At 40.4% G+C, this 23,321-nt stretch overlaps 1 protein-coding gene across 1 annotated transcript; it reads right to left on the bottom strand.

Moving 5' to 3' along the window:
• Positions 1–13,225: 13,225 nt before the first annotated feature.
• Positions 13,226–23,321, bottom strand: LOC149299697 (T-complex protein 11-like protein 2). Its single transcript, XM_089486009.1, has 9 exons — positions 23,162–23,321; positions 20,278–20,410; positions 19,817–19,937; positions 18,948–19,168; positions 17,466–17,602; positions 16,721–16,902; positions 15,808–15,983; positions 15,312–15,484; positions 13,226–13,464 (listed from the first exon to the last, which is right to left on the bottom strand). The coding sequence occupies exons 1-9, from the start codon at positions 23,319–23,321 to the stop codon at positions 13,226–13,228; spliced, it is 1,542 nt and encodes a 513-aa protein (XP_089342135.1).

Genomic DNA, 23,321 nt, shown 5'->3' on the forward strand with positions numbered 1-23,321 from the left:
GCTAAGATACATCTAACTAATTGGAGCATCAACATGTGTACTATTTGCTTGAAACTGATGCCTCAACAAAGGGCATCTAGATCCTTTCCATTTTGTTGACCTTTAAATTTGGGGCTCTAAGAAGGGTCGAACTAATTAGAGCCGCAACTTCTGTATAATTTGTGTGTAGACTTGTGCCTCTGCGAAGGGTATCAAGGTCCCTTTCATTGCTGCTGATCTTAAGATTTGGGGGTCGAGCTGAGGAGGTTCTGATTAGACCATTTGTTGGAAACTGATGCAACCAAAGTTGGTGTCAAGGCCCATTTCATTGCTGCTGACCTTCAGATTTAGGAGATTCTTTCTGAGCAGACTCTAAATGATAAGAGCAGCAATTTGTTTACCATTTGTTAGAGACAAGTAGCATAGTAACATAGTTCATAAGGTTGAAAAAAGACCAAAGTCCATCAAGTTCAACCTATATACATATTGTGTCCCTACTGTGTTGATCCAGAGGAAGGCAAAAAACCCTTATGAAGCAGATGCCAATTGCCCCATACCAGGGGGAAAATTCCTTCCCGACTCCAAATATGGCAATCAGAATAAATCCCTGGATCAACGTTCTGTCCCTATTAATCTAATATCCATAACTTGTAATATTATTGCTTTCAAGAAACACGTCCAGGCTCCTTTTGAACTCTTTTATTGAGTTTACCATTACCACTTCCTCTGGCAGAGAGTTCCATAATCTCACCGCTCTTACTGTAAAGAACCCCCGTCTGTGCTGGTGTAGAAACCTTCTTTCCTCCAGCCGTAGAGGATGTCCCCTTGTTATAGATACAGTCCTGGGTATAAATAGGTTCCTGGGAGTGATCTCTGTACTGCCCCCTTATATATTTATACATAGTTATTAAGTCCCCCCCTAAGCCGTCTTTTTTCCAAACTAAATAACCCTAATTCTGATAATCTTTCTGGGTACTGGAGTCATCCCATTCCCCTTATTACTCTGGTTGCCCGTCTTTGAACCCTCTCCAGCTCCACTATATCTTTCTTGTACACTGGTGCCCAGTACTGTACACAGTATTCCATGTGTGGTCTGACTAGTACAGTGGTAGAATTATTTCCTTGTCGTGGGCATCTATGCCCCTTTTGATGCACCCCATGATTTTATTTGCCTTAGCAGCAGCTGTCTGACACTGGTCACTACAGGTAAATTTACTGTTAACTAAAACTCCTAAGTCCTTTTCCATGTCAGTCGTCCCCAGTGTTTTCCCATTTAATACATATTCCCAGCCTGGATTTTTCTTCCCCATGTGCATAACCTTACATTTATCTCTGTTGAACCTCATCTGCCACATCCCAGCCCAAGCCTCCAACCTATGCAGATCCATTTGTAATCGTGCACTGTCCTCTATTGTGTTAACCACGTTACAGAGCTTAGTATCGTCTGCAAAGATTGATACTTTACTATACAATCCCTCTACAAGGTCATTAATAAATATATTAAAAAGAATAGGACCCAAAACTGACCCCTGTGGTACCCCACTAGTAACAGTCACCCACTCAGAGTATGTACCATTAATAACCACCCTCTGTTTCCTATGACTGAGCCAGTTACTTACCCACATACACACATTCTCCCCAAGCCCAAGCATTCTCATTTTATGTACCAGCCTTTTATGTGGCACCGTATCAAATACTTTGGAAAAATCAAGATATACGACATCCAGCGATTCACCCCGATCCAGTCTTGAGCTCACCTCCTCATAAAAGCTGATCAGGTTAGTTTGACAGGACCGATCCCTTGTAAACCCATGCTGATATGGAGTCATACATTTATTTTCATTGAGATACTCCAAAATAGCATCTCTTAGGAAACCCTCAGTTTACACACAACAGAAGTTAAACTAACAGGCCTATAATTCCCCGGGTCACTTTTTGTCCCCTTTTTGAATATTGGCACAACATTTGCTATGCGCCAGTCCTGGGGAACAGACCCTGTCACTATAGAGTCCTTGAATATTAGAAATAGGGGTCTGTCTATTACATTACTTAACTCCCTTAGAACGCGGGGGTGAATGCCATCTGGACCTGGTGATTTGTCTATTTTGATTTTTTTTAGGCGGCACTGCACTTCTTCCTGGGTTAGACAGGCGACATGTACTGGGGCATTTATCTCATCCTGCTGTATATTACCTGGCATTTCATTTTCCTCTGTGAATACAGCAGAGAAGAATATATTTAATAGATTAGCTTTTTCCTGATCCCCGTCTATAACTTCTCCCTCATTACTTTTTAAGGGGCCAACGCTTTCATTTTTAACCTTTTTACTATTTATATAGTTAAAGAACATTTTGGGGTTTGTTTTACTCTCTTTGGCAATGAGTCTCCACGTTTGCTGCTTTTATCTGATTTTTACATATTTTATTTTTTTCCCGATAGCTTTTTAGTGCTTCCTCACTGCCTTCCTGTTTTAGTAGCTTAAATGCCTTTTTTTGCCATTTATTGCCCCCTTTACATTTTTTTTTATCCACATTGGTTTTCTCTTGTTCCTGACTATTTTATTCCCATACGGTATGTACCTTTCACAGTGAGAATTTAAGATATTCTTAAAAATCTCCCATTGAGTGTCTGTACTCTTGTTTTTGAGGACATTTTCCCAATTTACATTGTTAAGGGCTTCTCTTAGTTGATCAAACTTTGCCTTCCTAAAGTTCATAGTTCTTGTGGCTCCTGTAAGAGTTCCCTTATTGAAGGACAAGTTATAATGTATTGTATTGTGATCATTATTTCCTAGATGCCCCCTGACCTGCACATTAGTTACTCTGTCAGGTCTGTTGGTTAATATTAAGTCCAGTAGGGCGCCCCCTCTGGCCGGGTCCTGTACCATTTGGGACAGATAATTATCGTTACTTATAGTCAGAAACCGGTTTCCTTTATGAGATTCACAGGTCTCAGTTTCCCAGTTTATGTCGGGATAGTTAAAGCCCCCCATAATAACCACCTCATTGTGATTTGCTGCCTTGTTTATTTGCTTTAATAATTGATCTTCTGCTGCTTCCATTATATTTGGTGGCTTATAGCAAACCCCGATCAGTATTTTATTATTTTTCTTTCCATATATTTCTACCCATAATGACTCCACATTATCATTTCCCTCACATATATTCTCCCGCAGTGTGGCCTTTAGGCTGGACTTTACATAAAGGCAAACTCCTCCCCTTTTTTCTTCCTGAATAGACTATAACCCTGTATGTTAACCGCCCAGTCATAGCTATCATCCAACCATGTCTCTGTTATACCCACTATGTCATAATTTTCTTCAGACATTATTAACTCCAGTTCATCAGTTTTATTGGTCAGACTTCTGGCATTAGTAAGCATACAATTTAGAGGTGTATATTTTTTTTTGAAGCCTATCCCTATTAACTATTCTAACCCCTCCCTCCACTCCACCCCCAGGTACATTTATAAGCCCCAGCTCTCTATCTACACTATCTTCCCCTTCTTTATTGTAGTTTCCCTCCCCCCCTTTCCCTAGTTTAAACACTCCTCCACCCTTCTGGCCATCTTCTCCCTGAGCACTGCTGCACCCTCCCCATTGAGGTGCAGCCCGTCCTTCCCGTAGAGCCTGTATCCGACAGAGAAGTCGGCCCAGTTCTCCATGAACCCAAACCCCTCCTTCCTACACCAGCTTCTGAGCCACTTGTTTAGCTCCCTAATCTCCCGCTGCCTCTCTGGTGTGGCACATAGTACAGGTAATATTTCAGAAAATACTACCTTGGAGGTCCTTGCCTTAAGCTTGCTACCTAAGTCCCTGAAATCATTTTTAAGGACACTGCGCCTACCTCTTACTTTGTCATTGGTGCCAATGTGCACCATGACTGCTGGGTCTTCTCCAGCCCCTCCCAGTAATCTGTCAACCCGATCCGCGATGTGCCGAACTCGAGCGCCAGGCAGACAACACACTGTTCGGTGATCCCGGTCTTTGTGACAGATTGCCCTGTCTGTCCCCCTAATAATTGAGTCCCCCACTACCAGCACCTGTCTGGCCTGCCATGTGCTCCTCCTTACTGGAGCAGACACCCCTCTGGTGGTCAGAGGCAGTGACTTGCTGCAGTACTGCTAACTCTGAACTAACATCCCCCTCATCTGCCAACCGGGCAAACTTGTTGGGGTGTGCTAGATCAGGACTAGCCTCCCTGGCGCTTTTCCCCCTACCCCGCCTTCTAACTGTAACCCAGCTAGCTGCCTGACTGTCCTGTACCTCCATCCCGCTATCCTCCCCCACCTCTACCCGCGAGAGAGCTTGCTCATTGAGCAGCAGACTCCTCTCCAAGTTGTCAATAGATCTCAGTGTTGCCAGTTGCTCCTCTAGACTCAGGATTTGTGCTTCCAAATGAGCAACCCGCACACATCTTGCACAGCAATATGCACCCTCGAAGCGCTGATCAAGGATTGCATACATTGAGCAAAATGTACACCTGACCGCATTGTCAAACATGGAGGACATCTTGGCAATGGGGATAGCTCAAATAACTGGCAAAAACAGACAGTAAGACGCAAAATATATATATAAATATATTATATGGAATCACAAGGATTTATACTTTACCCTCCTTGTTGCTTTTTAACTCCTTCTTTGCTTGTAACTCCTCACTTAGAGATGTCACTTAGGAGATTCGCCCCAGCTCAGGATTCGCTTGTGTGTCCAACCTAAATGCAACTGCAAAAGCCAAGCAGAACTCACAGAGAAGGTTACTTAATTAGCAACACACCTGAAATAGCCCTTACCCCCTTTTTTTTGTTTTTTCAACAAAACTTTACACTGAACACCACACAAACAAACACAGACAAGCATGTTAACATACACAAATCCAGGCAGACACATGACCCCGTACAGACTCACAACACCTGACAGACATACTCACATAAGCAGACAAACACACGCACACATATCCACCTAGACACACAAATCTAGGTAAACATACACATACTCACACAAACATGCTAACCCAGACACACACACATACCCAGACATATATGCAGAGGCGTATCTACTGAAAATAGCGCCTATGGGAAGCATTGAAATTGCGCCCCTGTCCAAATATCTAAAACCCATTTATTAGCCCCTGCTGCCCATATACATATGAATATTAGACCCTGCTGCCGATAGCAGGTATAGATTAACACACAAACCCAGCTTTGCATGTATAGATTAATTGAAATTCACTTGTGATCTCAGCACTATATATATATCAAATAAACAGAATCAGACATACAAATCCTGCATTTGCAGGTATACAATAATAATATATGAAACATAGCATTGCAGGTATAGATCAAATAAAAACATGGAAACAGCATTGCAGGTATTAATCAACTGAATATGACATAAAAACCCTGCACTTGCAGGTATACATAAATAATGTATGGAAACAAAGCATAGCAGATATGGATCTACACTGCCACACTGCCCACATAGAACCTGACCAGCACCCAGATTAGACACATAAGATTTGCCATCTTTGTCCCCAAATAACCCAGCACAAGTTAACTTTGTCCTCAAACAGTCCAGCCTGTGCCTTCTTTGTCCCATATACACCCTGCCTGTGCCATCTTGGTCCCCAAGGTTCAAACATCCTGCTAGAGTCATCTTTGCCCTTCCACAATTATACATCTATGATACACAAACACTTTTACAGTCACTCACTAATTCACACTTTCATTCAGACAATTCATCCACACATTAACTCATGCTCTCCCTCATTCAGACAATTCATCCACACATTAACTCATGCTCTCCCTCATTCAGACAACTCAAGCTCTCCCTCATTCAGACAATACATCCACATATTAACTCATGCTCTCCCTCATTCAAACAACTCATCCACATTTTAACTCATGATCTCCCTCATTCAAACAATTCACCACATATTAACTCATGCTCTCCCTCAAACAACTCATCCACATTTTAAATCATGCTCTCCCTCATTCAGACAATTCATCCAAATATTAACTCATGCTCTCCCTCATTCAGACAATACATCCACATATTAACTCATGCTCTCCCCCATTCACTCAATGCATCCACACATTAATTCACACTCTTTACTTATTTCAATATTCTTATTACCCTCTTCCTCATCTATCCCCTCTCCCTCCCCTTTCCCTACTACCCTCTTCCTCACTATCTGCCCCCCTCTCCCTCCCTTATCACTTTCCACCCCCTCTCCTTCCCTACTCTACCCTCTCCCCCTTTGTAGTTCTCTCACCTTTAGGTCCAGCAACTGGATAACGAGGCTTCTGTCTTCCTGCTCTGCTGCAGTGCCCGCAACGGAGGTAGAGGCCTCGTGGAGGAGAATGAGGGGCGCCGAGCGGTTGCTAGGCGCCCTCCTCTCTCCTCCATATAAAAAAAAAAGAGCGTTTAAAAGCCACTCACTGGCGCCCCCCTTTCAAATGGCACCTCTGGCACGAGCCATAGTTGCCATACCTTAGATACGCCTCTGCATAAATGCTAACATACCCCCCCACACACACACAAATCCAAGCACACATATCTAGACAGACACACAAATCAGGCAGACACACATACCTAGACAGACATAACTTACCTACCCTGTCTACAGCTTGCATCCCACTGCTGCACTACTCCCATGCAACACAGTGTTATGTGACCTCGCTCAACCCCATTCTTGAAACTACTACTTGTGAAGAATGCCCGGTTGCCCTGCCTTTTGGATCTGCCCATGCTCGAGACTGCAAAGATATTCTTATTCCATGTAATTGTCTTAATAAATGTAACCTTACTAAATCTATATTTAGTATGTGTCTCTCATTGACTACATTTATTTATATAAATATAATATATATATGAAGTGAGTTGGGAGAATCTGGTGGTTTGGACTATGATGGGATTTATTTTATACTAAGTAACGCAAGTAATTAAGCTGGTTCATTTTGAGGAGAAGAGAAAGAGGAGAAGAGAAAGAGAAGAAAAGCATACAAAAGTATCTGGCACATTGTCATGTTGCAAACAGGGAAAAGAAAAAATGTCGGTGCGCTAAGCTAGTCTCAGGCTCAAATAATACAAATGTATAATATGAGGCCTACCAAACAGTGTGAGCATGCTGCAAATACAGTGTGTTGGCTGTACAATGTATACAAAAAACAAAATACTGTCTGCGCTTCTCACCCTTATAAAGTTGGCAACAAATATATAAACATAATATAAATGAGAGGTTTTGGTTATATGAATTGGCCAAAGCATAATTAAGCTCACCCGCCACGTCAAGGCACACTCTCAATAGGGTGAGATCCTACTCTCACCTCCTACATAGTGGGCACACAAAGCAGTTTATACTGCTACCAAAACCTTATTAATGTGTTGGGGGAGGTGCAATTAAACCTCCTCCCATGTAGGAGGTGAGAGTAGGATCTCACCCTATTGAGAGTGTGCCTTGACGTCCCTCCACATCAGGGGAACCTTCAAGTTGAAAAAAATTTTTAAAAATGTTTTAAAAAAGGCAAAAAAAAATTAAAATATATATATAAAAAATATATTTTTGTGAGCAAGTCCTGAAATTAGCACATTAGCTTAAAACAATTCTCGCATGGAAAGAGTTAAAATACTGGCATATTAAATGCCCATGGGGTGTCTACTTTTAAAAAATGTACGATTTGATGGGGTAAATTGAATTGGCCGGATTCAACAATGTCCCAGTTAACACGGGGGGGAAGGCCACACATCTAATTTCCAATTAGAAAAATGCACACGTACCAAATGTGGCCTTTTAGTTCCCCCCAAAAATGACAAACCCATGCATGTGGGGTATCACTGTACTCAGGAGATGTTGCTGAACACATATTGGGGTGTCGTGTGACAGCGGCATATACCAGGAGCTGTAAATTCATACATAAAGTAGGTGTGTGTGGGAAAAATACACACACAAAAATACTACTGCAAACTTTGAAAAAATGCTGGTGGTAAAATGTGTGGATGCAAAGAGTTAAAATACCAGCATTTAAAATACCCTATGGTGTCTAGTTTTAAAAAATATATGGTTTTGTTGGGCACACTGAAATGGCCCGGCTCAAAGATGTACCAAATAGGGCATGGGCAGTGGATCCCCAAATGCCAAAGTTCAACATTGAAAAATGTGCATGCCCCAAATGTGGCCCTTTTGCCCCCGAACAGACAGGCAAAATCATTCATGTGGGGTATCACTGCGCTCATGAGATGTTGCTGAACACATATTGGGGTGTTTTGTGATAGTGACATATACGAGAACTTTTTAATTCATACCTGAAGTAAAATGTGTGTGACAAAACAAATGCAAAAAAATTACTACCGCAAAGTTTGACAAAGACTGGTGGTAGATATGGTGCATGGAAAGAGTTAAAATACTAGCATTTGAAATACCCTGGGGTGTCTAGTTTTCAAAAATATATGGCTTTATTGGGCATACTGAAATGGCCCGGCTCAAAGATGTACCAAATAGGGCATGGGCAGTGGATCCCCAAATGCCAAAGTTCCAACATTGAAAATGCGCATGCCCCAAATGTGGCCCTTTTGCCCCCAAACATCCAGGCAAAATCATTCATGTGAGGTTTCGCTGTACTCAGGATATGTTGCTAAACACATATTGGGGTGCTTTATGATAGTGACATATACCAGAACCTGTTTATTCATACCTAAAGTAAAATGTGTGTGAAAAAACAAATGCAAAAAAAATGACTACTATAAAGTTTGACAAAGGCTGATGGTAGAATTAGTGCTTGGAAAGGGTTAAAATACTAGCATTTGGAATACCCTGGGCTGTCTAGTTTTCAAAAATATATGACTTGATGGGGTAAATTGTATTGGCCGGCTTCAAAGATACCCGAAATGGCACATGGGGGGGAAGAATTACCAGATTTGGAAAAAATGGCTTTGAAATAGCAAAACGCTACCTGTACTTATTGCCCCATAATGTGTAGAAAAAAAGCAAAAAAAACATAAAAACATTGGGTATTTCTAAACTCAGGACAAATAGTAGAATCTATTTAGCAGGTTTTTTCATTACCTTTTATAGATGAGTAAAAGATTTTTCATCTAAAAGTTAGAAACAGTAATTTTTTTCTAAATTTTTCACCATATTTTATACTTTTTTTAATAGTACATAATATGATACAATCAAAACAATGTCATCTAAAGAAATCCCTTCTTGTCCTGAAAAAAACAATATCTAATGTGTGTGGGTTCAGTAAACGGGAAAGAAGAAAATTACAACTAAACACGAGCAGCGCAGAAATTTTAAAACGGCCATTGTCACAAAGGGTACAAAAAGTAAAATCAGCCTTTGTCACGAAGGGGTTAAAAGGCACTGTACACTCTTTTGCCTTTAGAACTGCCTTAATTCTTCATGACATACCTTTTACAAGGTGCTGGAAACATTCCTCAGAGATTGTGGTGCATATGGACACGATGGCATTGCGCAGTTGCTGCAGATTTGTCTGCTGCACACCCATGATGCGAATCTCCCGTTCCACCACATCCCAAAGGTGCTCTATTGGTATTGGATTGAGATCTGGTGAGTGATGAGGCCATTGGAGTACAATGAACTCATTGTCATGTTCAAGAAACCAGTTTGAGATGATGTGAGCTTTGTGACATGGTGCATTATCGTGCTGGAAGTAGCCATCAGAAGATGGGTACACTGTGGTCATAAAGGGATGGACAGCAACAATACTCAGGAAGGCTGTTGCGTTTAAGTGATGCTCAATTGTTACTAAGGGGCCCAAAGTGTGCCAAGGAAACGTCCCCCACACCATTGCACCAGCCTGAACTGTTGACAAAGGCAGGATGGATCCATCCTTTCGTGTTGTTTACGCTGACTCTGTCACCCCAGATATGCCTTATACCCCCTTAAATGCCATTCTGCCTCCAGAAAACCATTATACCCCCCATGGCACTCTTACTTACCCCCACATGCCCCGACTTACCAATGCATCCCTAGACTTGTCCCCCGTGCTTCAGATTCCCTGGTGGAGCCGGTGGAGGTCTGTGTGATGCGCACAGACAACTTCCACTGCTGCTGGCTGGTACTTCCACCAGTGGCTTCTATGACTGAGCACCGGAAGGTCCTGTCACACCGGTGCTCTGTCATGGAAGCCCCGGCAGAAGCGAAGATTGTCTGTGCACAACCCGCAAACATTCACCGGCTTGCGGGATGTGCAGACAACATCCGTTGCTGCCGGCCCTTCCGCCGGGGCTTCCCTGGTGGAGCACTGGAAGGTCATGTGATGCTGGCACTCCGTCATAGGCAGCAGCGGATGCCAGAGATGAGGATCCAGGTCCCCTGCGGCCCTTTTTTTCCCCCAGAGCATTTGCTGTGAAAAAAAACATTGTCTTCTAATAGAGTAAATACTAGACTTGAGCACCAGGGGGCCCTTCGTGTTCGTCTTCGTGCTTGTTTTTGTCAAAAAATATTCCGTGAATATTCGCCCGTTCCTGTCTTCTCTTCGGGCGAATATTCGTGGACATGTTTTTTTTTAAGGGGTTAATACGGGATTAACGCGTACCGCAGCAGCTCTGGCGCCAGGAGTTTGAATGTCCGACTCTATTGGTCGCTCGTACAGGCTTTTAAAATCCTGGTGCCGTAACTTGTTGACCCGCACTGCCCTGTAACCCGGCGGTGAACCTACGGATTTCCACTTCCGTCAATTCCCGTGATGCCGTGAAGATAAGGTAGGCTAGATGGGGAAGGGACCGGGGAGGTTAGTAGATGAAGATGATCACAAAGATCTTCGTGGTGTGTGTCTTCGTCTTACCGTAGCCGTCTTCTCTTCTTCATGTCTTCTGAATGAACACGAAAACGCACTCTTCGTGTTCGTTTTCATGTTCGCCCGAAGAAGAATGCACAAGTCAATACAAGTAAATACGGTATGTGCAATGTCATAACTGAGATCAAACACAAATACGGTAAACAGAATTAGATCATTAATTTAAGGATGACAACTGAACGTTAACATCTAAGATTTTAGAATCTACAACTGAGTACCTATAAATCACAGTATACTGGAGAATAGTTAGCTTACATAGAAGCAGAATAATGTAAATTATTTTACATTACATTTTAAAAATATAACCAGAAAATAAATTCAATACAGCATACACTGTTTGTTACACTCAATATACATATGTTTTATTTGCATTAATACAATGTTTGAACATAAAAACAAATATAAGTATTTCCCACTGTCTTTATTAAAATAAAGTTTTTATACATATTAACCCTTTGAATGGTGGTGTGGGCAACAATAACTAACCTGGCACCTGGAGTTTAAAAGCAGTGTTTTGGAATTATTCTCAATAGTGAAATTATTATATATATATGATATATATGATGATATCCTTAATAGTATATCAAAATTGGGACTTTTCATATGTTACATACCTTTACAAATACATGCTTAAATACACAAGCTAGAGATGTTACTATTTTATAACATTTGTCCAAAAGCAGGCCAAGCATGATCACAAGACAATTAGCCATCCCAAACACTCGAGAATTGTAGACTTGTAGGAATTCTGGATATCCCTGCCTGTAAGCAGCTATGTTAAATGTTTTTCAATAAATTTGTTGCTTGTGTTTATGCAGGGATATCCAAAAACTGGCAATTTTGCAACCCTCGAGCCCTGTAAAATACTATACTACAAAATCCTACAAAATATTATCTGACCACCAGCACGTGTTTAAAAATAAATCCTATGTGACAAAACTAAAAAAGCTTGCCAAGAAATGAATGAAGTTTACAGGGATGCGCCACAAAATATTTCAAACATGCGCTAAAAGCTTGATAATATACAGTCAAAAATGATGTCTTTAATGTTGATCAGAACAAAAAAGGTTATATGCAAAATTAAGATATCTGAGATATACTGATTATGAGATAAAATACAGTAAGGGTTATACACTGTGCAGTATCTACGGGCAGGATAATCACTACCACCTGTGTTTATGGTAGATGGAGCGGTGGAGCAACAGTTGTGTAAAAGATACCTTGGTACAAGTTTTTAAGGCTCCACGGATGATCGGATGTTGGTAAAAGAATGGAATTTGGAAACTTCTGCACGGATATTCAGGAACATTTACATCCATAAAGAAAGCATATTAAAAATTGCCCGTTCTGTAAAATGTAAAGATTCTATTTGAAGAATTACGTTGTATATCAGAGCTGGGTAGCTCAACTGAAGTTGGACAACTAAGGGTTGATGGAAGATTTAGAATAACATCAGCTGGAGATCATCAACCTCCCAGCCCGAGCAGGACTGGCAGTATAAATCTCTACATTTAATTTAAAGCAAGCTTAGCAACTCAAACCAGTTACCACCTAACTCAACATGCTAAGTCAAGCGAAAGAGGCACTACTTTGGAGATCGTGTGGCAAAGTCCACTTTGTGAAGCACTTAATGATACGCAGCTAGGTTTAAATTTGCCGGAAGGCTGTAGATGAGTACTGCTATATAAAAAGAACTATGTATATTATATATATATATTTAAGGTAGACGCCCATTCTATGTTAAAAAGGTAATGGCTGTGATAATTTACAAGTAAGGGATTTCTATATAAAATTGTATAAATGAAAGTAAAACTAAACTATATCCCTACAGCTTTGTACGATACTCTTTTGTATTCTGCTAGACACAGAACAAACACCATCACAACTGAAATGGTCACCTCACAAGCAAAATGCTTAAAAGGTTTTTTGACCTCTTAACCATAAGTGATTCTACAACTTTGTCAAGAAGAATATTAATAAATACAAACAATACTACTGCTAGAAAATATATCACCTACTCAAAGGTTTTTGCTTTTGTTTAAAAAAATACTGGCATTTCTTTCTTTTAAAAAGATAAATTTTTCATTGAATTTTTCCTCTACGAAGTAAGCACCACAATATCTCACAAAGGGAGAGCTGGCTCGCATTGCTCTTAGCAGTTATCGACGTCAAACTTACACGACACAGACAAGAGACTGAGGATCATGGGAGTTCAGTGAAAACAAAGAACCAGAAATGACATTACAATGAAACATCACTTTTTAGCTGATATAATAGTCAAATAACATCTAAAGAAATACGCTTCCTTTCAGCTTAATAGAGTCCTTTAAAAAATATGAATTTTCCTTCTGATTTTCAAATACTCAGCACTCTGTTCCAAAACAAATGTGGTGGGTTTAATAAATATTTTTCCTTTAAAGAATCTTCATTGTGCCACGGTTTGCACCTTTTGTTCGGTAGCCTCACTGAAAAGTAGTTTCCGGAAGATGTTTGCATAGAACGGTCCGTACACTTGCTTGTTGAAATGTACAATATTGGCGTAATGACAGGCGATAAGTTCCAGTTCCACGCGGACTGACGTGAGGCCTCCGGGTGTCATTGGAACCCGTTTGTATGGGTAAGGAACACACAGGAATGTGCTTAAATACTCGTATGTCCGCTTTTCTAAAAAGTAAAACAGTCATATAATAGGTTTCGGAAATTATAGAGCTACACAATCTCAACAATCAAATCTTTAACATCCTCCTGTAAATATGCTGCTAGGGCTGAAACAACTAATCGATAAAATCAATAATAATCGATAATGAAAATCGTTGTCAACGATTTTCATTATCGATTAATCAAATCGATTTTTATCGATTATAAAAATTATAATCCGACCTCAAACAGAGATCGAATTATAACACTAGAATCCAGATCCCCCGCAACGCTACAGGGGACCTGGATTCCCCTCACTGTCGGCCGGTCTCTCACTTCCGTCTCTCTCCCCCTACCATACACCCCTCTGACTCCTCCCCCCTCCCATACATCACTCTGCCTCTCTACCCGGCTCCGTTACTGACTTCATAGAAGCCTCAGCGTAAGTGAAGGGCAGTAACGGAGGCTGGCTGTGCGCATCGTTTAGACCCCCACCGGCTGACAGAGGATCATCCTCTCTGTCAGCCGGTGGGGGTCTGCATCGCACAGACAGCCTCAGTTACTCACCTTCACTTACGCTGAGGCTTCTATGAGGGGGGAGGAGTCGGAGGGGTGTATGGGAGCCACCCTCCCATACACCACTCTGGCTCCTCCCCCTCACATACGGCACTCTGCCTCTCTACCCGGCTCCCTGGTGTCTTGTGAACCTCCGTGGCTGACAGGAGGCAGAGTGGAGTATGGGAGGGGGTAGGAGGCAGAGTGGAGTATGGGAGGGGGGAGGAGGCAAAGTGATGTATGGGAGGGGGAGGAGGCAGAGTGGTGTATGGGAGGGGGCAAAGTGGTATATGGGAGGGGGAGGAGCCAAAGTGATGTATGGGAGGGGGAGGAGCCAAAGTGATGTATGGGAGGGGGAGGAGCCAAAGTGATGTATGGGAGGGGGAGGAGGCAGAGTGGTGTATGGGAGGGGGAGGAGCCAGAGTGGTGTATGGGAGGGGCAGGAGCCAGAGTGGTGTATGGGAGGGGGGAGGAGCCAGAGTGGTGTCTGGGAGGGGGAGGAGCCAGAGTGGTGTATGGGGAGGGGGGAGGAGCCAGAGTGGTGTATAGGAGGGGAGGAGCCAGAGTGGTGTATGGGTGAGTTATAGTGGTGTATGGGGGGTATTATGAATTTCAGGGCATATAGGGGGTATAAGGCATATCGATATTAGGCCTATCAGGGGGGCATAAAACATATCTGGGGGTAAAAGGTATATCAGGGGGCTCAGTTGCATATCACTGGCATATAAGAGGTATAAGGCATATATGGGGGCAGAGTGGCAAGCTGGGGGTCAGATGTGCATAACCGGGGGCAGTTTGGTAAATAAAATTTTTTTAAACAAGGCTTTTTTATCATAGTTTTTATTAAATATGAAAAATAGTTAACATATGAATTAATATTTACTAATAACTTTGTATTAAAACCTAGTTTGAGAAACACTGTTTGGGTTCTTGTAGCTTTTATTATTATGTCAGTAAAATAAGAAGGTGAATAGCGAGACGCCATTGTGATAAAGAGATGAAAGTGTAAATTGTATGTTTTTTATTACATTATTTAAAATTGAAAAAAAATTAAAATTTTTTATCCGATTAATTGAAAAAATAATCGGCCAACTAATCGATTATTAAAATAATCGTTAGTTGCAGCCCTATATGCTGCAATATATGTGTGTTACATTATATATAATATATATATATAATGTAAGTTTTTCTTAGAGGGAAATATGTCTGCTCTCAATCCCTCTGTGTATTTTAAACGTACCCAGCAGGCATATTAACTGAGCCCATGACCTAGCAACCTTAACCTAGAGAGAAAAAGAAAAACCTCAAGAAGTACTTACCAATCAAGTTGTATATGGGGTGATCTTTCTCAATGATGCTGTCGATCTGCCCGAGTAAGACAGACTGTGCTTCTGTACTTAGTGGAGTTAAGCCTCTTTCGGTCAATGAGTTGTTCATTTCAGTGCAGATCTTAACACTCAAGGCACTGAGAGCCTCTTTGAGGTTAAATGTCCTGAAATCGGAATTAATAAGCAACACCTTAGTATAACTATCAACCCCTCAAATATAGTTCATAGATTTCACTACTACTTGGAGTAGTGATGAAGTCATCTTAAATGAATGGGTGATTTAGAACATTGGAGGGGGTGCTGTATTAGTGGAAGTTGATCTGTTTGATATTGTCAGAGCAGATAAAATTTTCTATACAGGTTGTAAAGGTACTTTAATCTATATCTTCGCATACAGGCATCTAGGGCAATGTATAGACTAGGCTAAGTCATACTCTGTAAGGTTTGGAAGGCAGTTCACATAAACAGGCTAAATAGTTTCACTCACGTGCTGTTTATGCCCTGGATGAGAATCGATGTGATTTCTTTTACTTTTTCAGTGAATTCGTTTGTGCAGTAAGAGCCCATTGCATTCTGCGTGATGAGGCACACACAGGCTATGAGTTTCACCTGTAGTAACTTGAACTTTATCTCCTGAACTCGCACATCGTCTGTAATAAGCGTCTGCGGGAAGAAACAAACATTCATTTAGCCAACTATTATTTTATTATAAATACATGTGTTACAAAAAACAGGCTACTAACAGCACTTATTATAAAAATCCATTGCAGTAGACTAAGGTGTCTTGTGACATAGGCATTACCTGAACCTATTCTTATGACAAGACGCGTCCAAGGTAAAGGATGCTTATTTGTCTTTTAAACATGGAGACAGCCATGGCATAACAAATGTAAGCGCTACAATACACTTCCAAACTGTTCTTTTTTATTAAAAAGAAGATCACTGTTTTATCTCAGTCTCCTATAAATCTGTGTTTCTAGCAGCAGTATGCTATAGGGCTTATTGTGGGTGCAGCTGATCCAAACTCCCACTAATGTATGCCCTGGGAAGAAGTTTGGATATTTGTGTCCTGATGTAGGTTCAGCCCAGTGGATCACAAAGGACTATGACCCATAGAAACACATCAGGCACAAAGATGTTCTAACAGGGTATGGAGTGTAGAATACCGTGTCACAATAAGAACCCTAAATAGCAAGAACATGTGATCTTGGCTATATATTTACTCTTCTGCTTCGTTGTTTAAAAAATAAAATAAAATGTCACACAAAATAAAATGAAATACATTTAAGTTTTGGAAGTCATACAAAAGGTGTTATAGTTTCTTAAAACACCGCAACCACAAAATATACTGAAGAATTTGTAAGTAGAAGGACCCCCACTTATCATCAGTCTTTCATTACCTCTGGTATAGCACTGTGATAATCCATCTGCAGGAGTTTCAGATAACCACTATTTAGCACCAGTGTCGGGCTAAGATTGTCGGTCGATACGCCATTAGCACCACCGGCATTTCCATGGGACTTTGCTTCAATGGCATCTTTAATAGATTCCTTTATCCACTCGGTTGTCTGAATGAGGGCATCTTAACAAAACACATATTGAGAGATGTCAACTTAATGCCATCATAACCATCCAAGATTTGGAGTAATGTGTGAATCCACTGAACATTTATCTATGAACTATCTACCAACTATTATACTTCTAGAACAAGGAACACCACATGGCCAGGCCAGATCTTTAGTAATCCTTGATAAAACTGGGGCAACTCAATTCAATGTCTGTTATATCACAAATTAGCTGGCCTACAACAACCTGACAATATTATGTACCTGTCACAAATATATTAACTAAAATGCTTGAAAACAAAAGTAACAACCAGCATTATCCGACGTGTGTGTTCATCTACTTCTCCATGCCTCATGTACGGTCAATTATTAATAACACTGTGCACCCCATTGCCACTGATCTATGTTTTTAGTTCCAATAACATAACAATACCATTATAATGATATATATATATATATATATATATATATATATATATAATTTTCTCTGATTTGAATAAAACCACACAGCTAAATCTTCATGAGGACAGAGAAGAAGTATCTCTAAACACATTATAAATTAAATTATGAGACATTTTACCTGGAGTTTTTTCAATGATTTCCTGGAACTTTATCCTTTCATAGTCAGCTAGCTGTCTCTGAAGTTGTGGTCTAATATTCTGTATAGTATAATTAACCATATCCATTTTCATAAGGTCCAAAACACGGAATACATCCCTGTGTAAGAGAGCAAGAGAAGGTATAATTTACTGTAATGTAAACAAAGGGAGGCACACAGAAACGTTCTAACAGTTATATGAAGCCTACAACTGTTCTAGATCTTGCTGTGTATTACAGCTAAAACATAAATATGTTGTGGACAGTGGGTTTTTTAGCCTGACCCAAGAGTTATGAACAAAACTTCCATTGCCATTAATGCTATATTGATGTAAAGCATGAAATACGATCGATTTTGATAATATGGGTTTATTAATAATACTTTGCATTGTAGGTATAAAACTAATTCTTGTTTTCCCCACAGCCTTTATATTTAAGTAGTATGTATATTTTGTATAAGCAAAAGCAACTATGCATGGCTTCTAGATATCCTTTTATAACCGATGACCAAAAGTCTATTAATAACTCTGTGCTTGGTCTTCTGGCTTTTGAGAAAGTCACCTTCAGACCATACAACAGACAGCAGAGATCTACTAGAAGAAGAAGCAACATCCCTTGAGTACAGTGATACAACCACTGCCTGGGTCCGTCTGGTTGTTTGGGGGGCTAAAAGGCCACAATTGGGAAATGCGCTTTTCCCCCCAATTTTGGTCAATCTGTACCCACCACTACAATTTACCCCAAACTATTCTTTTTTGTAGGTATTTAAAAATGCTAGTATTTTCATTTCCATGTCAAGATTTTTAGAGAAGATACAGCGCTAATTTTTGCACTTGCTCATAAAAATAAAGTTTATTTTATTCATATTTTTTTATTTATTTTTTAGCCATTTTTATTATTTTTATTTTACTAATCACATTGTGATGGAAAGCTGGGCTCCAATGACTTGTATGGTTGAATGCAGTACCTGTATTCAACCTGCAGGGTTCTCTGGAGAGATCCTCTAGGAAATGTGTTTAATTTTTTTAAAGGACGCCGCCATCTTGCGAGAGGCAAAATCTCTCGCAATGGCATCTGTGACTGCAATCTGGAGTGGTGATAGTGCGCCCCGTGCGGTTTTCTGGGTCGCTGAATGCCTTGCTATTGAGGCATTTCAGCAACACCACTGAAGCTATTTTTTTAAAAAGCGTCTGCCCCCATACAGTGTTGTAGTGGACGTTGATGCCCCATCGAGGCATTACAGCAACATTATTTAAGAGAAGAAAGCTTCTTTAATGCCATGACGTGCCATTGGTCGTTAACTGACTGTTTTTGCGTGACCTGCCTGGTCGTTAAGGGATTGATAGGGCACGTTACATACATGTCAGTAGTTGTTTACAATATTTTTACCCTCTATCAGTTGGTGGTGCAAATACTTTTTTTGTGTTTTGCACTTCATACTAAGAAAAGATGAAGAAAGACCAACCTCAACATTTGCACAATGTCTCCACTTGCTTTTAGCTTTTTGACATCTTCATCCCTGATCGGTGCACATAACTTGGACATTATATTAATGATATAACCTCCCATCTTTGGAATATCAACTGCATTGTGCTCGGCTTGTTGCCTTATGAGGTCTACATCCAGAACTTCACAGATCTGGGTCCGCAGCCTATTCGTACCAGGGGTCAAAAAGGAAAGCAAAATCTAGAAGAGAAGGTTACACAAAGAGATAAACCTCATCTTAATATTCTACGAACAAACACCTGACAGCAATCAGCATATATAATATATGGAATATATGTATAATATATAATATGCAATGGGGAGACAGATCAATAATAGGTGACCTAATGAGTCATTGATCATTTAATCAGATAGCAGTGTATCAAGTATTTTTTTAGGCAACTGACATTGATCAGGGAATCTGAAAACGATACAATATTTATACGGATTTTTTCTTTTTGACATTTTGACTTAGATGACCCCTCTCTGACAGGTGTCACTGATGGGAAGGGGGGGGGGTCGTCTAGTGGCTGTCAAAATGATCAGATCACTCCTCATCATGAGAGTGATTTGAGGAGCCCTGTGAACTGCTGCAGAATGTAACGGACAGCAACGGAGCCGGAAGCACTTTTGACTTCCATAGGACATAGACACAAGTGTTAACCCATTTAATGCCGCAATTGTGTTATAGACACGATTACAGCATTGATTTGTTAACGCTGCACCATCACTCTACATTCAGGAGAAAGAGTAGTTAAGCTGTTATCAACAAAACAACATTAAAAATAAATCTACCAAAACAGTATTTCCAGGGGAGTTCATTTTTTCTGCTGTTGACCAGTAGCTTACCTCCTTGATTTCATCAAAAAGTTTGATGGCGTGTTCATACTGGGGGGGATCTTCCTTCAGTTCTGCCTCCAAACAATCCCAAAATGCCTTGTGTACAATTTGCTTTACCTTTCCTTCCAAACTGTTCGTCATAAAGTAAACGCACGTTATACATAATTCATAATACTGGTATCAACAATGAACAATATTTATATATTCAAGTTTGTTAGTCTACCATCTGCTCATATTCCAGGGAGAAATGCTACAGGCACATGTACGTGAAAGACGCTTAAATACATACACATATTCTATTTAATAGAAAATTATTATTTTCTTTATTTTTATTGGACAACGACAGCACGTAGTACATTGTACTAATAGGGTTAAAGGGTCTTTCTACTTTATCATATTTCATGTAGGTGTTAAACACAGGTAGCAGAGCCGCTGGAAGGTAAAGGAATGGATGCTGTGCAGATTCTCACCTGTTTTTAGGCAGGTCAACATGCTCCAAATGAAAATTTTGATTGGTGACAATTTCATGGGCCAGCACCATATTTGACATGTTTCTTGCGGTTGACATAATTTCATCAAAGGTAACTGCTTTTGGAGGACTTGCTGAAGGCAAAAAAAAAAAAAAGAATTAAAAAAGTAAACTAAACTCCTAACAAAAGACAATCAGAATAGGGGACACCCAGAGTATTTTCAGAAGGCATCTTAATACAAAAGTAACAAGAACATTAGAATATTTTTGTGAACCTGTTTTACTTGGTCAACTTTAGGACTCCTAGCACCTAAGGCAAGAGTTCTATGCAACTTCGAACAGTTAAGGCTAGGACAGGCAAAGTGCTTTATATTGAACCATATTTTATTTGAAAATAGGATAAACGTATTCATTATTTGCAACAAGATGCCCACAATAAGGGTCTTGGAATTCGGTAAATTATTCTGTAAAAGCTCTCTTTAGTGTGTCTTAATGCAGAAAGTGACATACATTGTCTTTGTAACTCGCATTAAATTCTTATTTAGCAGAGATCAGTGGTGAAAGTGGGGTCTTCCTGACCCCACAGGTTGTAAAGATGGGCCTCAGACAGAACTTTTAGCAGTGGGACCATTCTCTTTAATCATTCTTTTATACAAATATATAAAGACAGAACTCAAGCAGGACCTATCTTAATGAAAATACCAATTCCATTAATCATGTAAGGTAGATGATTATTCGGTTCTAAAGTTACTTGCATTGTTTACTCTTGAACATTAAACTTATTAACGCATATATAATGTCATAGTCACCGCATACTTATTAAAAGGCAGCTTCCTGCAGCAGAGTAGTGATGTCCGGATCATGAACGAATCGTTCATTTGATCCGGTTCTTTTTAGTGATCCGGATGAGTCGGTTCACTAGACTGAACGATTCGTTTGTAGCGGTTCAGTCTGTGAATCATCATGCAGCTGTAACCTGATCCTAGAGCTGTGAGTCATCTGCAGAGCACTCTGGGGTCAGGTTACAGCTCATTAATTCTCACAGGAACGATGACTCATAGAGTCAGAGATTCGTTCAAAGAGTCGAATGATCCGAAGAGTCGAATGAACCGAAGAGTCGAATGAACCGAAGAGTCGAATGAACCGAAGAGTCGAATGAACCGAAGAGTCGAATGAACCGAATCTTACAGGGATCCGGATCTTACAAGGATCCGAATCTTACAGAGATTCGAATCATTCAGAGAAAATCACTGATACCATACTTTTATAAATAAATACATTAATAATGTTCACACTGCCCCCAGGATTTAGATTCCCCTGAGTTTGCCCCCCTTTACCTATAACTGCACCTACAGTTAACTTTATTAAATTAATTAAATTAACCCTCAATCATCAGCATAAAATTAACCCTTATACCCCATCAACCATAACTGCCCCTGAAATTAACCGTAAAGATCCCATTAACCATAACGGCCCCTGAAATTAACCCTAAAGACCCCATTAACCACAACGGCCCCTGAAATTAACCCTAAATACTCCATTAACCATAACTGCCCCTAAATTAATTGCATGTACTCCAGATAAATTACCTAATAAATTGGTATGGTTGATGGGGTCTTTAGTGTTAATTTGGGGGCAGTTATGCTTAATGGGGTGTTTAAGGATAATTTAGGGGCAGTTATGCTTAATGGGGTCTTTAGTGTTAATTTAGGGGCAGTTATGCTTAATGAGGTGTTTAGGGTTAATTTGGGGGCAGTTATGCTTAATGGGTCTTTAGTGTTAATTTAGGGGCAGTTATGCTTAATGAGGTGTTTAGGGTTAATTTTGGGGCAGTTATGCTTAATGGGGTTTTTAGTGTTAATTTAGGGGCATTTATGCTTAATGAGGTGTTTAGGGTTAATTTGGGGGCAGTTATGCTTAATGGGTCTTTAGTGTTAATTTAGGGGCAGTTATGCTTAATGAGGTGTTTAGGGTTAATTTGGGGGCAGTTATGCTTAATGGGGTTTTTAGTGTTAATTTAGGGGCATTTATGCTTAATGAGGTGTTTAGGGTTAATTTGGGGGCAGTTATGGTTAATGGGGTGTTAAGGGTTAATTTTAGGGGCAGTCATGGTTGATGGGGTGTTAAGGGTTAATTTTAGGGCAGTCATGGTTGATGGGGTGTTTAGGGTTAATTTAATGGTGAGGGTTAATTTAATTAATTTAATAAAGTTAGCTTAAGGTGCAGTTGCAGGTAAAGGGGAATGTAAATCCTGGGGGCAGTGATTATGAATGTATTATTTATAACAGTATGGTGACATTCTCTGAATGATTACAATGCCAATGAAGGCAGAGAGTCGTTCAAAGATCCGGATCTTACAATGATCCGGATCTTACAATGATCCGGATCTTACAATGATCCGGATCTTACAGTGATCCGGATCACTGTAAGATTCGGATCCCTGTAAGATCCGAATCTTTGAACGACTCTCTGCCTTCATTGACATCACTGGAGGCAGGGGGGAGGATTCATAATGAAAGGGGCGGGGCCAATCGTTAGTGTGCCTGCACGGAGTTACTGGAAAACAGTAACTCCGTGCAGACACACTGAGTGATCCGAAGATCCGGATCATGAATCGGATCATTTCAGTGAACGAATCGAAATGATCCGATTCACTTTAATGATCCGAACTTCCCATCACTACAGCAGAGGTGAAAGTCATCCGTGACTAGGTTTGGCACATGTCCATGCACGTGCAGCCACGGTACTAGAATGACAATTAATATGCACATTCTACTATTCATTATAATTTTCAGAACTGCACAGTCAGCAATCTTTCTGACTGTGCCTATGATTAGACAGATCGCAATTAGAAATATGTATGAATAAATGTTGAGCGGACTAACAGACTGGAGAAGCATGCTTGCTTGAAGAGTCACTGGTAAAGCTATCCCTTGGAGACTCGCTGTCACTCATTGAGCAGGCCATGCTCTCCGACAGGCGTGATGAATCCGAATCACTCAGCTGCCCATCGCTCCCAGAAGATTTTTCATTACTGTACGCCAT

This window comes from Sceloporus occidentalis, unplaced genomic scaffold, assembly GCF_023333645.1.
Source record: "Sceloporus occidentalis isolate IW3139 unplaced genomic scaffold, rSceOcc1.0.p SCAF_28, whole genome shotgun sequence".
Taxonomy (NCBI): Eukaryota; Metazoa; Chordata; class Lepidosauria; order Squamata; family Phrynosomatidae; genus Sceloporus; species Sceloporus occidentalis.

Coding starts and splice junctions, on each gene's coding strand:
- LOC149299697 (XM_089486009.1), bottom strand. CDS start 23,321: ATGGCGTACAGTAATGAAAAATCTTCTGGGAGCGATGGGCAGCTGAGT. Junction 20,411..23,161: donor CAAGCATGCTTCTCCAGTCT/GTTAGTCCGCTC, acceptor TTTTGCCTTCAG/CAAGTCCTCCAAAAGCAGTT. Junction 15,485..15,807: donor ATCCAGGGCATAAACAGCAC/GTGAGTGAAACT, acceptor TTCCGATTTCAG/GACATTTAACCTCAAAGAGG.